This window comes from Crinia signifera, chromosome 4 (assembly GCF_055691185.1).
Source record: "Crinia signifera chromosome 4, ASM5569118v1, whole genome shotgun sequence".
Lineage (NCBI taxonomy): Eukaryota > Metazoa > Chordata > Amphibia > Anura > Myobatrachidae > Crinia > Crinia signifera.
Window position 1 is genome coordinate 75,595,916 of NC_139220.1, and position 17,966 is coordinate 75,613,881.

A 17,966-nucleotide genomic window follows, 5' to 3' on the forward strand; every position below is an offset into this window, starting at 1 on the left:
ATAAATGGAGCAGGGGTGACATGTGAGAAATTAAAAAAAAAAAGTGAAATAAAACAGATAAGGGGAAAAGTATGATGGACATAGTGAAGGTACAGTAGGGAACACAGAATGGATAACTTTCTACATTATATTATGGTTTCTTTTATACTATATAGTGATTAAAAGTAACTACAAATGATTAGAGTTGATCAAAATCTGTATTTAAGTTTGTGGAATTCTAGGTTTAACCCAGAGCCCTGGCCATTCTATTCCATTTTCCATACGCCCACTTCAAGATTCCTGCTCCCACCATTGATAGTCCTTGAAAATTAGGGCTGTACCCATAGAGGTTACGGGTGATGTTTAAATGCAATTTTAGCTGGGCTAGTATCAACCTATAATATTAATCAACTGTTACATAACTATAACATACTCATTCTATATGTTCCTGATATGAATGAGTGGCAGCTTAGTCCTCGCAGTCCACTGCAAATTCTCACATTAGCAATCACCTCTGAATCAGTCCCCATGTGTGGCCACCTTGAAATACATTTACTGAATACTTAATATTAGTGAGCTGATGCAGCATATGCTGCTTTAATAGTTCAATAATGTTTACGTATTTACTACAGTTCTTAACTCCATCCACCTGCAGTATTATTAATTAATGAATGGTCATGTTTTTTGGATTTCTTTAATCATGCACAAGTGAGTTATCTATTTTGCCTGGTTAGTATTTATGCCACATGCCCTGTTGGCAAAAACTAGAGGATTGAGGCTGAGAACCACTGTTATACATTTTTGGTTGTGGATAATATTTTGATGTTGTTTTTGCATGATATTCAAGAGTGAACAGTATTTGCTGTCATCATGAATTGGTATGTGATAAGGTATAATTTTGCATTAAAGTCTAGATCTGTCCTTAGATTTAGAACATGGTCACAAACAGGTCTGACCCATGAAAGACCCCTTTCACACCACTGCCCCAGGTAATTCCTGCACTGACCGGTATCCGGTGATAGGTTGTCAGTCAATAGGTCAACTCCACATGGTTGGCATGCACTATTTCAACATTGACAAAAGCCGTCATGCACTAGGTTGATATTGACAAAAGGTCAACACAAGCAAAATGTTGACATGACAATATTCGACACGTGAAAAGGTCCACATTCAATTTTTTTACTTTTTTTGTACCATCCACATGGAATAAATTTGCAAATGAGGAGCTGCACCGGGCACTAGAAAGCAGCAGTGGCAGTACCTTGGCGGCCTACAAAAATAACCAAAACTTGGCCGGTCAGTAGGGGTCTTCTGGGCACTCGGAAACGCCCTGCGTGCGCCACTGAGTGTTGACACTTTGATCAACACCCCACTGATCATAGCAGGATGACTGATACAGTATGGCCCATATTCTGTTTCACTTGCAAAGGCAAATTCATTCTCAAAAGGACAAAACCATGTGCACTACAGGTGCGGCAGATGTAACGTGTGCAGATAGAACTAAATTTGGGTGAGTTTTTTTATTTCTGTGCAGGGAAAATACTGTCTGCTTTATTTTTACACTGCAATATATTGTAGATCTCACTTTGAAGAAAAACCCCACCAAAATAGAATTCTCTTTGCACATGTTACATCAGAAGTGCACATGGTTTTGTCCATTTGAGAAGGAATTTGCCTTTACAAGTGTGTTAGGACTCTGAGGGGATTCGAGACAAGAGGTTAACTGGAAGAACAGGCCACGATCCAACTCTAACTCTGTTAATCCCTCCAGAGGTTGTAGGCACCTGCAAAGCTAAGGCTTCACCAATAATAGTCACGTTTGAATGGGTGAATTAAGTCTGCCCCAACTCTGGTGCCATCTGGACTTTGACAGAAAAGAGGGTGCCCAACACCTTTAGAACAGACAAGAGGATTGCTAACTAAAAACATGGAACAAAACAGAAATGTGACACAACTGTCCTCCACGGGAGAGAGTACTCCAGCAGTCCAACGTACGCTAATTTAAACAAATGATCCCTAGCTTGATCAATTAGGAAAATAGTGAAGTAGGGAGCAACGATACAGCTTCCCACCACTCTACACTAAATGCAACAATGCATGAAGGTGTTAATAATTACACAGTACTCCAACAGCTAGACCTATACATGCAGTTCTGCAGAAATATGTTTTAACACAGAGCTGACAGAGCTGGGTCCCAACATAACACGGATGATAGCTTGTGGGAATACCAGAGAGACACCATATAACTTTACACACAGATATTACTGCACTGCAATTAGCAGAGAATACAAATGCCTAGATGGTACAAGGACACTTATCTCTGTATAGGTCTTGGTCAAGGCATCAGTAGCCAGTACCAGGGAACAGGAAGAAACTTGGACTCATCTGTGACACAATCCCAGATGCACAGCAAGGACACAGACTCGCACAAGACACTGACAGACAAAACAGACTAGGACTGGCTGCACAAGGAAAATCACAGACAGGGTCTGCATGCTGGAAGCCTAACTAAATAACCTAGCATGCAGCCAAACCCAAGGACCAGGGTATGCACGAACACCAGGCAAGGTTGTTCAGCAAAACCTGAGAACAAATACAAAACCCACACAGAACATGGTGACTGCAGAGTTACACCGACCCGCTGTAGGCACATTGTAACAAAATGAACCAGAATAACTACCTTATATCTCTAACGCAATCTTTTTTATTTTTCGGTGTGTCTTTTGAGCAATAAAGTAAACTGTAAAATGTTCTATCAGTAAATCACTGTTTTATTAAATTCCGGTGGATTTGTGAATTGTGGTGAATCACATATAACTTATGTACTAAATATCTGAATCATTGTGGAGACACAAAAATGAATGTGTCATACTTGTATAATGTAAACTACAATACAAAACCAGACTCATTTAGTCTAGACATTGAAAATTCCATGTGGAAAATGCTTGCATAAAGAAATCCTTTTCTTTGTCTGACAGATCAGCTTTGCGGAACCCTCTCTGAGTATACAGTATACTCTGCTTTCTGTGCAAATGTATTTACTGGTTTCTGCTTCTAAAAAATAAACTTGCACATTTATATCAGATCAGTTGCAAGAATATAGTCCCTCACCTTTGTTTATAACAAGGATTTAAGAAGAATTTCAAATATAAACTTTTTTAGAAAGACATAGAAACTATGCAAATATATATGTGTATGTGTGTGTGTGCGAGCACGTCTGTGTGTGTGTAAAATTGATTGTAATAATGATCATCTAATGTGAAATAATATCAACATATATAATTATATTTGCTTTATGTTTATTATTTTGTATATGCATACCGCCCAACTTCTGCAGCACACGCGTCCGAAAAGGGGGCACGACCTTTGCTAATGAGGGTGCGGCATGTGCAAATGAGTCACAGTTGTGCCACTCCTCCATTTGTCGACCCTCCGCGTCGCTGAATAGACGCTGTGCACATGCGCACAGCATCTATTCACTTCAGGTGAAAAACGGGACAGTTGGGAGGTATGTATATGAATCATAGTAGTAATCTATATTAGATTATTTAAGGACCATATACAGTGGAATTGCCACTATCACCGGCATGTCAAAATCACATACATCTTAATCATTTACCCATTACTGGAGAAGAATAGTTTCTTTATTACTGTCCCTAAAGTGTAATACTAGGATAATAAATGACTATTCCAAGTGATACATCAGTAGCGCACACAGGGGGGGTTTCTGAGTACCCAGAAACCCCCCAGGAGTCTAAGGGCCCTCACCTGAAAGCTGAGGGTCCCCTCTTTCCAGGGGTACAAGAACTGTAAAAATCGGCCATTGGGAACTGGAGATATCTTACTTCAAAGCAGTGGTCCCCATCCAAGCCTGTTAATTGTTATTCCCAGTCAGATATTTCAGGTTCTGTCTGACTTAGAGTTTTGCTGAAAGTATATTCCAAAAGCTGGGACTCTCCCCCTTTTATCGACACTAGTAGCTTGTCTCTACTGTTCCCAGAACCAGAGATATCAGCCTTCCAGCAGCTGGTTACTGCTCCAGCTCCACACACCTGGTATGTCGTTTTATATGCTCATTGGCAGATTGCTCTACCTCCTGAACTATCTATCTGAATCTAATACATTTATTTCCGGGAACTGGAGATATCTGCAGTCAAGCAAGCTGTCCTCCCACCAGAAAATTATGAATAATAAGCCCACTCCACTATACACCCCTCCTCTGCATATTAAACATCCTCTACTACCCTGGAAGTTATGTATCAGGGCCCCTTCATTCAGCCCAATACCCCCTTCTCCCACCATCTGTGCAGTAAAGGGGTAATAAGTGGAAATTATTGATCCAGGCCCTACATGCTGAGCGGTTGATATAATACCCCATACCACCCGCAGGATATCAAAGCATCCCCCACCCCTACCGCTGGGGGATCGGTAGGGGCCCCAATACATCGCTATGCCCAGGGGTCTACACTGCTGTTGACGCCCCTGTATGTATGTATGTATGTATGTATGTATGTATGTGTATGTATGTATGTATGTATGTATGTATATATATAGATATATATATATATATATTTATTATTATTATTATTTATATACATTTGGTCTATCTATAATACTTTAACTGACCCGGCATATACTGGGTCACCTAAGTGTCCATCTCCCCCTCTGGAAACCCCCTTCTGAAAATCCTGCGTTTGCCACTGACATTAAGCATGATGTAATCTAGCTTTTGATCATCTGTCACACTGTAGTAGACGTTTGTAAGCAGGCATGTGTACAGCGCCTTGGAGGTCTAACCTACATTTCAGGACAAGTTACTCCCCCCATACAGACACAGCTCATTTTCCATTCGTTGCAAAGATTTACTTTACACAATGAGATAACTTAAGGTTCTGCCAACTCACAAGCTGCTCAGCAATCACTCACAAGGTCACCAGTGACTTAAGCTAGTCTTTTTCATAAAAATGCTTCCAAACTGAGAAACTGAAACAAAAGAAAACTTAATGTTGTAATGAGGACATGCCATTGTTTTCAGCATTAAATGAAATTGCTCTTTACTACGGATGTGGGTGCAGTCAGAAAACATGTTAGCTTAATAAATACAGGGCTATCATACTCAATAGGGCCTTACTTTTTTTTTATGAATTCTGTATGCTGTTAAAAAGATACATGTTTAAATGTACAATAATCATTAAGAATATTTTTTGTTATTATTTTAATTATTATTATTCTTTAGTTATATAGCGCTACAAGGCTTCCGCAGCACCCAACAAAGTGCTTAAAAAAATCAGCAACACCAGAATATTCTTGCAAGACAAGCCGTGGTATATAAATACTGCTGCATCAGCAGACATAACATGAATTAATCACCAGGACAGCCAAAACTGAAGGTTAGGTGCTGTTGTAAGCAGTAGCGGCTCTTACTGTTTTGGAGGAGGGGGGCTGCCGCAATGTGTGCCCCCCCCCCCTCCGCTTCCGCTGTCACCGGCGCCGCGCTCCACTGCTGCTGGTCCCCTGCACGGGGTCAGCGCATGCGCAGTAACTTCATACATACTGCTCATGCGCTGGCCCAAACCTCCGGTGGCTGCCTTTGCAGCAGCCCCCGGAGGCTTAATCAGGTTCCCGGCCGCATGCGCAGTATAGTCCGCTGTACTGCACATGCGCAGGGGGCTGCTACGCATATGCGCACAGCATATGCTCCAGATGGGATGCCTTGAGTGACTGGAAAAAAGCACACTCTTTTTACATTATTAAAGAGCTTTGGAGCAGTTTTCATGAAATACTGCTCCAAACCCTTTAATTCACATTTATTAATTTACCATTCTTGTATTGGAAAATGCAATGTGGCCGAATTGACTTAAAAAAAACCTGTGAACATAACCACAGTGAGCCCTGTGACAATAACGCCAGCTTCAGATGGCAATTTTGCACATCTTCCAGGCAGGGAAAGCAGTGCAGGGTTGGGGGCAAATGTGATCAGCTATATGTGTCTGATGGACACACAAGCTGATCACTGTGTAAATAATATAAAATAAAATTAATAAAATAAAGCTCTATACTCACCTACCCAGGGACCACTGATCGGTGCTCCGGTGAGGGCTGATGTGCATCGGTGCTCTGTGCTTCTCCTGTGACCCTCGTTGCAAAGCGGCAGAGCTCCAATCAGCGATCACTGCGGTAGGTGAGTATGATCAGGTGTATGGGGGACATGGATCAGCGCGGGGCTTGTTGCTAATGGGAGGAGAGTGCCAGTTGCAGTGATAGTGGTGGCAATGTCAGCGACAAAGACAAGCTCTGTCCTTGCATGCAATAACTGATACATCCTTGCAATGTAATCAATTATCGCATCGCAATGACCGATATTATGAAAGGACATCCATATCTGGAGATGCGAATGGCAATAAATCAGCCCCTTAGTTTAAATGTTTGTCAGAAGCCAATTCATTAACCAGTATGCTTTTGGAGAATGTGAGAAAACTGCAGCAATCAGATGAAACCCGTGCAAACATGTCTAGAATATACAAACTCCACACAGAAGCAGCTGTAGTTGGGTCTCCATACAGTTCTGCAGTAATGCTACCCGCTATACCAGTGTGCTGCCCACAAATTATACTGTATTTATCTTTGTAAAAATGAAATGCATTCATGTTATAATTTTGATGCTTGTGTGATCATGGACGATCAAAATTATATATATACTCACTAACTTGTATATAGTATGTGGTTGGAAATATATTTGTCAGTTACTCAGCTTGGTAAATGAATCAACATAAGAGCAACCTTTATGTCTCTCAACTAAGTGCCAAAGAAAATAAGAATGAAAATCCTCTTTGTGGAATGGGTTGAGGTTTCCTCTACTTCTGACCTGATGCTGAGATTATGGTTTTGAAATGCCTCCAGTGAGCAATGACTGGAAAAAGGTTACACACAGCTTAGTAGCTGTATATTAATAAGAAACTGTTATATTTTACTAGGTGGCCCGTTCAAAATTTTTGCAGTCGAATGGGCCAAAAGTAAATTTTTTAAGTCGATTTTTAAACAAACAATTCAATGTGCAATTCTAAATAAACAATTCGTCAGAAGCGGAGAACTTAATCTTTAACATGGTACCTAATTTATCTATATGGGTCAAGTATGAAGGGAGAAAAGGGATCGTCACCAAAATATATGATAATGATTATGAAACAAATTTATCGGTTTATACAATAGTTTTGCATGAAAGTGTAATTGAGAGAAGTATTTAATGTTACTGTTGTCATGTGGTAAGCAGACATGGTTTATGGTAAAAGTTCATAACTTGAAGTTAAGCCTGGAAAGTTATAGTACCATTTCTTCCATTGTTATGAATAAATTATGCTTAAGATTGTGACATCTAAAACGTTTTTTAAATGTTATTATGGTTGTATTGTTTCCTCGTGTTGTGCAATGCATGGGGAAGTATGTGGCACACCAACACAGTTGTTAACTTTGATTTGTAAACAAACAATGTTGTAAATAAACAATTTGTCAGAAGCGGAGAACGTAATCTTTTAAATGGTACCTCAGTTATCAATTATGGTAAAGTATGAAGGGATTGTCACGAAAAATCACCTTCTAGAAATAATATCAGGGGTCTTCAAACTGTGGCCCTCCAGATGTTGTGGAATACATGTCCCAGCATGCCCTGACAGTTTTGGCATGGTCTTATAGGAAAAAATGTGGCAATGCATGTTGGAACATGTAGTTTCACAACATTCATCTTTAAAGCTGCTAAAGTAATATGGTATGGTATTGCGAAACTAGATATTGGTTTAAGAATACATGCTGTATATTAAGCATACCAAGGGGCCCTTTTACCATAGGATCTCATATACAATGCAATCTGGGCAGGATCTACCACCCAGAATCACATTGCAATATGCGATCCTATCGGTGGGATGTATGTTCCTGTACACACAGAGACAGGGATTTTTGTTGTGCCGGTGCAGGGTAGCCTGTCCATGCATGATCAGTGCTGATCTCCGGCGAGGAAGTGCATGCCTATTACTGTAAATGGCAAGCTTAGTCTACACAATGACTACACGGGTTATGTATCAAGTAGTAAAAAGAGTAGGGGAAGTGGCCACGTAAACAGTTGCCATGGCAACCAATCAGCTTTGAGGTAGCATTAAGCATTAATCAGCTGAAAATTACTACTGCTAATATGATACCCTCCAGATGCACTAAGCTTCAAAAAGTGATAAAATGGAGAGTGATAAACAACAACCAAACAATCAGCTCTAACTCCTATGTCACGGACTGTGTTTCAAGAATGTCAGGGAGGAGTTGATTAGTTGGTTGGTTATCATTCTCAATTTTATCACTTTGAAGTTTAGTGCATGTGGCCCACAAGCAGGTTCCTCTACCATTAACCTTTCCTTCATAATTATACTTCCTACTCACAGAATGTACTGTATGTATTTGTATGAAACTGTTAACTTGTTAGTACAAGCATATACTCACTTAAACTATTCTCGGTTGTTTTCTCTCAGTTTAGTCCAATGGACCCCTATGGCGTCTTATAATTAAAAAATAATAATAATAAATGCTTATTGGACAAAAAAAAAAAAAAGGAACCTCGTTCCTCTTCATGCTCATATGTAGAAACACAGTTTACCAATAACCCTTGGAACCTTCTCTCAAAATCATTTCTTATTGCACCGGATCCTCACCCACTCTTTTGACTTTTCTTAACAAATAACATAAAGCATTTAAGGATTCCAAAGTAATCAGTACTGAATAATGATTTATAGATGAAGCAGCATACTTCAGTTTGCCGGTGGCCATGTATCTACGCTCGGCACACTATTATAATCTATCTCTATGTCCACTTGGATGGTAAAGTATGGACCATGTCGACCTACACCAAAAAAAACACAAAAAACTTGTGTTCACGTTGTGACTGTTGACAACGTTCCCATTGACCCAAAACTTGCGTCTAACATCCGTTACTGTTTACTGTTGATCTAGATGCGGCCGACTATCTTTAGGCTATTTTAGACTTTAAATGGTCGGCCATAATATGGTTGATCTAGACCTGATACGTTTTTTTCGTATCTACCAAATCACAGCAAAGCACTGGGGCAAATTTACTAAGGACTGATTATGTCATATGTATGTGCTAACAAATTATGGGCAAAAGACACCAAGATATGGAGCTCCTCAGCGCTACCTCCGGAAACTTCTTGATCCTCTTAGTATAAGTAGGGGGAGAGTGGTGCTCTCCAAACGTGTAGGGGAAAATAAGACAACACAATTTTCTTATTTATATAGATCAGTGTACAGCTTTCCACAGGTACTGAATCCTAGATTGACTCACCTAGTCAAGCTAGGAGATGTTCCCGTAACAGTTTCTTTTCAAGTTGTCAACATATATGATAAAAAAATTTGAGAACTCACCGAGGGACAGTGCCCTATTTACATCAAAAGGTTTCTTTTTATTTCATCAACCGACAAGCCAAGACCATATGGGTAATCCAGAAAATGAAGACTTTTATTCCATTAAAAGCAGGACATCCACCCTCCCACAGCACCGGACTTTCCTTTCCCTAAAGTTCCTTTTATACTTTTTTGTACTTTGGACTGAACCCCTAACCACTGGTGTGTTACCAACTACGCTCGATCTGGATCCCAACTTTCTCATTCCAGGTGGGAAAGGAAAGTCCGGTGCTGTGGGAGGGTGGATGTCCTGCTTTTAATGGAATAAAAGTCTTCATTTTCTGGATTACCCATATGGTCTTGGCTTGTCGGTTGATGAAATAAAAATAAACCTTTTGATGAAAATAGGGCACTGTCCCTCGTGAGTTCTCGAATTTTTTTATCATATATGTTGACAACTTAAAAAAAATTTTTTACGGGAACATCTCCTAGCTTGACTAGGTGAGTCAATCTAGGATTCAGTACCTGTGGAAAGCTGTACACCGATCTATATTAATAAGAAAATTGTGTTGTCTTATTTTCCCCTACACGTTTGGAGAGCACCACTCTCCCCCTACTTATACTAAGGGGATCAAGAAGTTTCCGGAGGTAGCACTGAGGAGCTCCATATCTTGGTGTCTTTTGGTGTAATACTTTGGGTTTGGTATCCCAATCTTTGTGGCTACTCCCAGCAGCAACCTTTTTGTCAGCGCAAGTAGCTATAGTCAATCTTGTATTACATTATGGGCAAAAATGGCCAGTGTGTATGGACCTTAAATATATGAAACAATAAGTACAGTACTATTACCCAGCTATACCACTAATTCACAAGTGATGGAAGTGATGAATAAGGGTTTATACAAACTATATATATATATATATATATATTTTTTTTATTTTATTTTTTTTCTTTACTGACAGCTTTTACTGTTACATATTTAGATAAAGGGATACATTTACTAAGACATGAGGTATGATTTTATAATGGGATGATACCTATAGCAACCAATCAGATTTGATCTATTATCTTCTAGAAGGCGCTAAATGAATGAAAACTAAAATCTGATTGGTTGCTATAGGAACCATCCCATCTTAAATAGAACTCCCATCTTAGTAAATTTCACCCAAAGTGTCTGCACACATTACAGCTTTCTTGGCTTGCATATTTCAATAAAATAATGTGGAAAATCAATTAAAGAGGCAATGACACTAAATAATAAATGAACGCTCTGGGCCAGATGTACTAAGCTTGAAAAGTTATAAAATGGAGAGAGATAAACCAACAGCCAATCAGCCCCTAACTGTCATCCCACAGGCTGGGTTTGAAAAATAGGAGCTGATCGGTCAGTGGTTTATCACTCTCCATTTTATCAGTTTTTAAGGCTTTGTACATCTCGCCCTATGTGTCAAATATAAAGTAGCTTACCCACAGGTCGATATAATATCTGACTGATCGAATGGATCAGATATCGTTAGCAGATCAGTGGGTGTGTGCAACCAGTATGTCTGTGAACCATGTCATTCACAGACATATCATGTCGGCTCTGTGGAACAGCTGATATATCTTGCAGATATATATATATATATATATATATATATATATATATATCTGCATGCTTGTGTGTATTGGTGAATGATGACTGCCTGTACACTGGCAATGCTGGCATCACATCCCGGAAGATACATCTTCCAGGTGTGTACCCAGCTTTAGTATCAGTACATACTGTAGCAGCCAATTGTGAATCAAATGCCCAAAAGTTACTAAATAACTAAAATATCTTAGTTCCATGTAATATATATATATATATATATATATATATATATATATATATATATATATATATCAATAAAACAATAGCCCTATATGGCTGCTATATCCATATTCTGATGCTTGTATCAGCAGTACAATGTTAGGGGTATATTATCAGAGAAGCATTTCGCATTAGCATGGTGATTGTGGTGCTGTACTTCCATGGTCACTGTTCACATTCCCTAACACCCAGCAGTCAGCAAACAGTAGAAATTTCCCCACAATACACTGCACAATACACTTGAGATGACTTACGTTGACTTGCCACATATCTTTCTCTGGTACCACTGCTTGCAGTTTGTATAGTATTGCTTGTTGGACCCAATGACCTTCTGTACTGCGCACACATTTATGCTAAAAAATCCAAATGAGAAATATTTAACAATACTAAAACAAACCTTGATGACATCGATCACATAGAGAAGCTGATTACTTGTAGTAAAATATCAATCAATATCACTGGAGGGAAATGTCTGACTTTACAACAATAGAAGATTACCTCATAAAACAAAGCAGTATGTTATGTTATGCAGCAAAAGGGGGACTACTGTAAAGTTGTTAACCACACAGAACAATCACTTATAAAGAATACTGTCCATGACTGTACTATTCATTGATACTAACAAACAGTGATACAAAGTGGCCAAATGTACTAGGGTGTGACAATCAAAAAGTGAGAGATTTGCGGAGAGTTTTCCATATTTTAAAGCAGCAATCAATAACATGGCAAAATTAACCTGGTTTTTCAGTGTAAACGATTGCCGCTTTAAAAAAAAATGGGGAAACTCTCACAAAATCTCTCACTTTCCGATTCTCACACTATTACATTTGGCCCAAAGTATTTAAAAAAAAAACAAAAAAAAAAACTCTGGGGCACAACAATCATTATAAACAACTTTACTGCCATTAATGATCATTATTATCTATTACTATATATGGGGTAAATCCTATAATTTATGTGATAAATTAGGTGTGCAAATCATCCCTGCAGCGGTAATAGGCCACCGAGTAATTTTTTGTGAATTTGGGCCGAAAGCAGCCCGCAAAGGGTGCAAAATTGGGTGCTGTCGATGGCGTTTAAATGTCGCAACAATGGCACATCGTACTTTTCGCAAATAATAAGATTGACCCCTATGTCTGGCCATTGATAAGAGGCAAGCTGAGAAATGATACTTACCCATGATGTCTGCCTCTGATCTCACTGTGCCTCATAACTTGCTGATAAGGATTCCTTGCTGTAGATACCAATATGGCCAGCAATGTAAGAGTCAAAGCGAGCAGCACAATGCAATTCATTCTGTGAGGAGTAAGTGCAGGTTGCGAACTCCCACTGCTCTGAACTAAAAGCCAGGAAACATAAACTGTGCTGTGTTAAATAGACCGAGAGCTGGAATGGGTGGGGAAAACAAGCTACTGCTGCAATCCGAGCCTGACTTTCCAAGCTGACTCTTTGGGGAATATGTAACCTCTTGGCTGTATGTCTGAAAGGGTTTCAGAAATGCAGAGTTACAATTATTAGGACTAACTTGTGTTATCCGTGCAGAATGGAGGCTTTATTTCAGACACTGAATATACCATGCATTGCATATTTATACTTAATTAAGCATTTTTGGATAAGGTCTCCAAATCAGATTAGATGTGTTGTAATCTAGCAATAAGACAAAAATTTAGTGGGATTTTTTTTCCTGAATTTTAATTGAAACAGTGTACATATTGTTTGTTCATCAAACTTAGGCGGTAAGCTCCAAGTAAACTATTCAGTTGTACATAGCTTGGAAAATAATCTGCTAATGGAATTTGGGTTAAACAAAAATGTCTTAGGACTTGCTACATAGAGGGTGGCTAGGAATACGGCAGTTAATGTTACAGATGGATGAGGACAGGCACTTTACATTCATGTGTTACATTAGGCACATTTCTCTTCTTAACTCTATCTACATGGAACAAATCATGTTTGATACATTAGCCAAATGGTTAGAATTAGAATATATTTGCACTCAATGAAAACAGATATAAACCACAAATGGATAGACCGTAATGGCTAACTATGAAGAAAATACATTGTACTCTTCATTGCTGATATAGAGCCCGATGTTGAACCCTATATGATAGGCTACTGGCAGCAGTTTAGCATATCCAATCCTTAGCATTGCAAATGTAGGGGGAAGAGTATACCACCACCTTCCTGCATTGGTTCAAGATTATACGTTGTACAGTGTCTAGATAGACAGTTAATAGGACAGCGGCAAAAGGTCGACGTGCGAAAGGTTGACATTGACTAGTCAACGCAAGCAAAAGACATGGGAAAGGATGACAAATGAAAGAGTCTTCATGGGTTTTCACTTTGTTGTGTTGACACCTGAGCATGTGGAGCCCCCAATGAGTGCAGAGCGTCCCCTCAGCACACTATACCCTTCCTGTTCATGTGAATGTTAAAGTATGAAAAAATCCTTAAAATAAAAAAAAAAACATGAAAAAGGAATGTCATCCTTTTCACGTGTCAGTGTACACCATGTGCATATTGATTTTTTGGTGTCGACCTATTGACTATCTAGACACCGTAGCCACGCTCATCTATCCTGTCAGCCTGCAATCCTGCATTTGCTGTCAGGCCATGAGAAATTTCTTGTGATGGTGCGCAAGGTGAAAGCATGTAATTGCACTGCGTCACAGCTGGGTGGCCATTGCTCCACTAGTGAATACTACAGTACAGTGCTGCTTATATATATTTTTTATTAATTATGCTATGTAATTACTCAAACAGCCCCAGGGACTCAGTGGGGAAAGGTATGCCGAAATTAGCTCTGTAAGCTGTGGCCTAAACCGCTAGGTCATTACAGCTATTGTACCTCTGCCCTTTTAGCTCACTCACAACTGATGTAGGAACCCTGAAGTCTGTAGTAATCACTACTTTAGATTATTACCACATTTTATTTATAAGGCAATACAAGTGCTTGGTACATCCTGTCCTAAGCCAGTTAGCCAGTACCTAAACCCATTGAAGAAGCATACGTTGTATTTAAAATAGGGATGTGCACCGGCCACTTTTCGCGTTTTGGGTTATGATTACCTTCAGGTTTTGGGTTCTAAAAGGTTTTGCCAAAACACCCCCTCAACGTTTTGGATTTTGGGTTTTGGTTTGTGGGTTCTGATTTTTTTTTTAAAAAGCATAAAAACTGCTAAAATCGCATAATTTGAGGGGTTTTTTTTGCTCCTACGCTATTATTGACCTTAATAGCATTAATTTCCACTCATTTCCATTCTATTCTGAACACCTCACACCTCACAATATAGTTTTTAGGCCAAAAGGTTGCACCAAGGTAGCTGGATGACTATGATAAGCCACACAAGTGGGCGGCACAAACACTGGACTGACATGGCACACTTAGCATCACCCCTGGACTGATACAGCACACTTAGCATCACCCCTTGACTAATACAGAACACTTGGCAGAACCCCATGAATTATACGGCAGACTTGGCTCACCCCAGGAATTATGCGTCACACATGCGGGCACCCCTGACCTGATACAGCACACACGGAATTATACGGCACAAATGGCGGCTCCCCTGAACTGATACAGCACACATGGGGGCAGACATGGAATTATACGGCAGACATGCCGACACTCCTGCAGTAAAAAATAAAATATTTTTCTCTACCGTCCAATGGGATACTGGGCTTCACTACTATGGGGATTGAGACCTCCGCAGGAGAGACAGGCACATAAAAGAACTTTCAGTGTGGGTGCACTGGCTCCTCCCCTCAATCTCCCTCCGCTAGTCAGTTTTGAAAAATGTGCCTCAGGAGAGGCAGTGCTTCTGGATGCTCCAGAGTTTTCTACATTTATTTTCAAAGTTTGTTATTTTGGGGCGCTGTGGTGACCACACAGCTGTCCTGCTTCGTGGGTGTCAGGGGAAGGGTCAGTCCCCGACCTCTTCAGGTGCAGAGCTGACCCTGCTACAGGACAATTCGGTCCTGCGTGGGACTTGTCACCGCACAACATTGCGCTGTGGCGAGCAAGTCCCCTAGCCGCCGCACACCCCTGACAGGTCTGAAGACTTCAGTGGTGAGTACAGGCTGGGGGTCCCACAAGGGGTCCCCGCAGCCATTTCTGGTGCGGCAAGACGACGGCTAGTAATGGCGGCTCTCCAGCAGGGACCGCGTGAACACCGCGTCTGGTAACTGGCATAGGGGTGCTGCCGCTGGACCACCAGGGACACCCCTCAGGTTATAATGTATTATATATATTTTACACCTTTATTATATGTCAGTATAAATATATAGAAGCGCCAGCTCCGTGTACAGGGGGCGGGGCTTCACTCAGAGCGGGACCAAGCTCTGCTGGGCGCGCACTGTCACTTCCTGCTTCTTCACACGCTGCCAGACTCCATTACAGAGGGCTCCTCACTGGCGTGGTGGATCCGGGTACTTGCAGCACGGCAGAGACAGCAGGTTTTTATAGCGATTTAGCGCTGCTGCGCTATCTGGCTTACTCAGACACTGTGTTGTTCATATCACTGTGTTTAGCGTTACCAGCTCACCCAGATCTGTGAGTTCAGGTTAAGGGTGCACTTGGCTCCCCAATTGCTCTGTTTTTTCCCCACTGATTAGTTACAGAACACAGCATAAAACAAGCACATAGTCTGTTTTTCACATCCAGCTGTGTGGGGTGTGCACGTGTGTGACTGCGTGGGGGTTGTGTTGTACTGCAGACATCTCATCATGGTGAAAAAGTTCACTTGTATGGTGTGTAGCACCAAGTTTGTGCCAAAATCACAGTCCCAGGTTACTTGTGAGGCTTGTATGTCACCACAGCCCAGTAGTGCTGACACTCAGATCAGTGGGGTGCCCCCACAGCTTGTGGGGCCGTCTCAGGCTGACGAGCAGGAGCCTGTTTGGGCCTCCAACATAAAGACCCTGTTGGATTCTGTGGCTTCACAGCTTTCCAATAACACTCAGCAAACGCAGAGGGTTCAGAGAGAATTGTCCATGTTAACTGCCAGGGTGGATATTCTTCATACTCTTAGTGTACCTCCTCCCGCACAGCCTCAAAAAAAGGCCGGCTGCTGCGATGGCCCCTGATTCAGACGATGATGATGAGGACATACTAGAGGAGGGTGAGGAGCAGGTTCTGCAGGAACCAGTCCCTGAGGCAGCAGTGCATGGGCCTGAACCGCTTATCAGGGCCATCAGGGATGTTTTAGATCTCCCAGTGGAGGCATCCGCAGAAGGAGATCCTTTCTTCATGACTCAGAGGAAACAGCCAGTGTACTTCCCTGAGCAGGCGGAGTTAGAAACTGTGTTCAGGGCTGCTTGGCAAAACCCTGATAAAAGGTTTACTCTTTCAAAAAGGTTCACAAATGCCTATCCTTTTGAACCTTTGGGCAGGAAGAAGTGGGAGGAGCCACCGGTAGTGGACTCATCTGTCTCCCGCCTTTCTAAAAAGGTGTTGCTACCAGTCCCAGGTGTATCCACCCTTAAAGACGGGGCGGACAGGAGGCTGGAAGCTACCCTCAAGTCCATATATATGGCTAGTGGGGCATCCCAACGCCCAGTTTTAGCCAGCTGCTGGATGGCTAAGGCCATTCATACCTGGTCAACCCAGATTCAAGAAGGGTTGTTGGGTGACATGACTGTGGCCCAGATAGGCGACAGCCTGAGGCACATTCAGGATACCGCTAAGATACTGTGTGAGGCGCAAAAGGAATTGGGCGCAATAAACACGCGTAATTCAGCCATGGCGGTTTCAGCCAGACGGGCCTTGTGGCTACGTCAGTGGTCTGCTGACGTAGATTCAAAGAAGAGTGTGGAGGGTATTCCCTTTACAGGAGAATGGCTTTTTGGGAGTGAATTAGACGGTTGGATTTCCAAGGCCACGGCAGGAAAATCTACCTTCCTCCCATCAGCTCCCACGGTGGCAAAGCGTACCTTCACAGGTACTTCCCAGCAGTCCTTTCGTGGGAACAGGTTACGCCCCAAGGCCAGGGGCGCCTCCAATGCCAACAGAGGCACAAGAGGCAAGTTTAGGAAGCCTAACTCCTCCAGCACCCAGGACCGTCCAAATGCCGCAGCTTCCTCTAAGCCTGCAGCATGACGGGGTTTTTCCGCCACGAGACTCTCTCGCGGTGGGAGCGCGATTGTTGCATTTCAGTCATGTGTGGGACGCCTCGGGTCTGGATTCCTGGGCCAGGGGTCTCATTTCACTAGGTTACAGGCTGGAATTCGACAAGCCCCCTCCCAGAAGATACTTCAGGTCGGCCCTTCCAGCATCACAGGAGGACCAGGTTCGCCTCCAGGGGGCCATTACCAGGCTGCTTCAGTCTCAGGTAATTGTACCGGTCCCAAGCACGGAGCGGGGCCAGGGATATTATTCCAACCTATTCCTGGTACCGAAGCCAGACGGCTCAGTAAGGCCCATCCTGAATTTGAAATCACTGAACCCCTTCCTGCGTGTGTTCAAGTTCAGGATGGAGTCCTTGCGCTCAGTGATCGCCAGCCTAGAGAGAGGGGAGTTCTTGGCCTCCATAGACGTCAAGGACGCCTATTTACACATCCCTATCTGGCCCCCACACCAAATCTATCTCAGATTTGCCTTGGGGAACGACCATTACCAATTCCGGGCCTTGCCTTTCGGCCTGTCGACTGCCCTGAGGGTTTTTACAAAGGTATTGGCGGAAATGATGTCACTACTCAGACTCCAAAGGGTGAATGTCGTGCCATACCTGGACGACCTGCTAA

The 17,966-nt window shown here is 41.9% G+C and overlaps 1 protein-coding gene across 1 annotated transcript in view; it reads right to left on the bottom strand.

Annotated features, from left to right (window-relative positions):
* The window catches only part of TGFBI (transforming growth factor beta induced), a 63,801-nt gene extending 51,202 nt beyond the window's left edge, over positions 1 to 12,599 (bottom strand). Inside the window, exons 1-2 of the mRNA XM_083181863.1 lie at positions 12,402 to 12,599; positions 11,480 to 11,578 (exon numbers count right to left, since the gene is read on the bottom strand). Coding sequence (XP_083037989.1) covers positions 11,480 to 11,578; positions 12,402 to 12,520 — 218 coding nt within the window. The 5' untranslated portion in view covers positions 12,521 to 12,599. The remainder of the gene's footprint in view (positions 1 to 11,479; positions 11,579 to 12,401) is intronic.
* Positions 12,600 to 17,966: the final 5,367 nt, after the last annotated feature.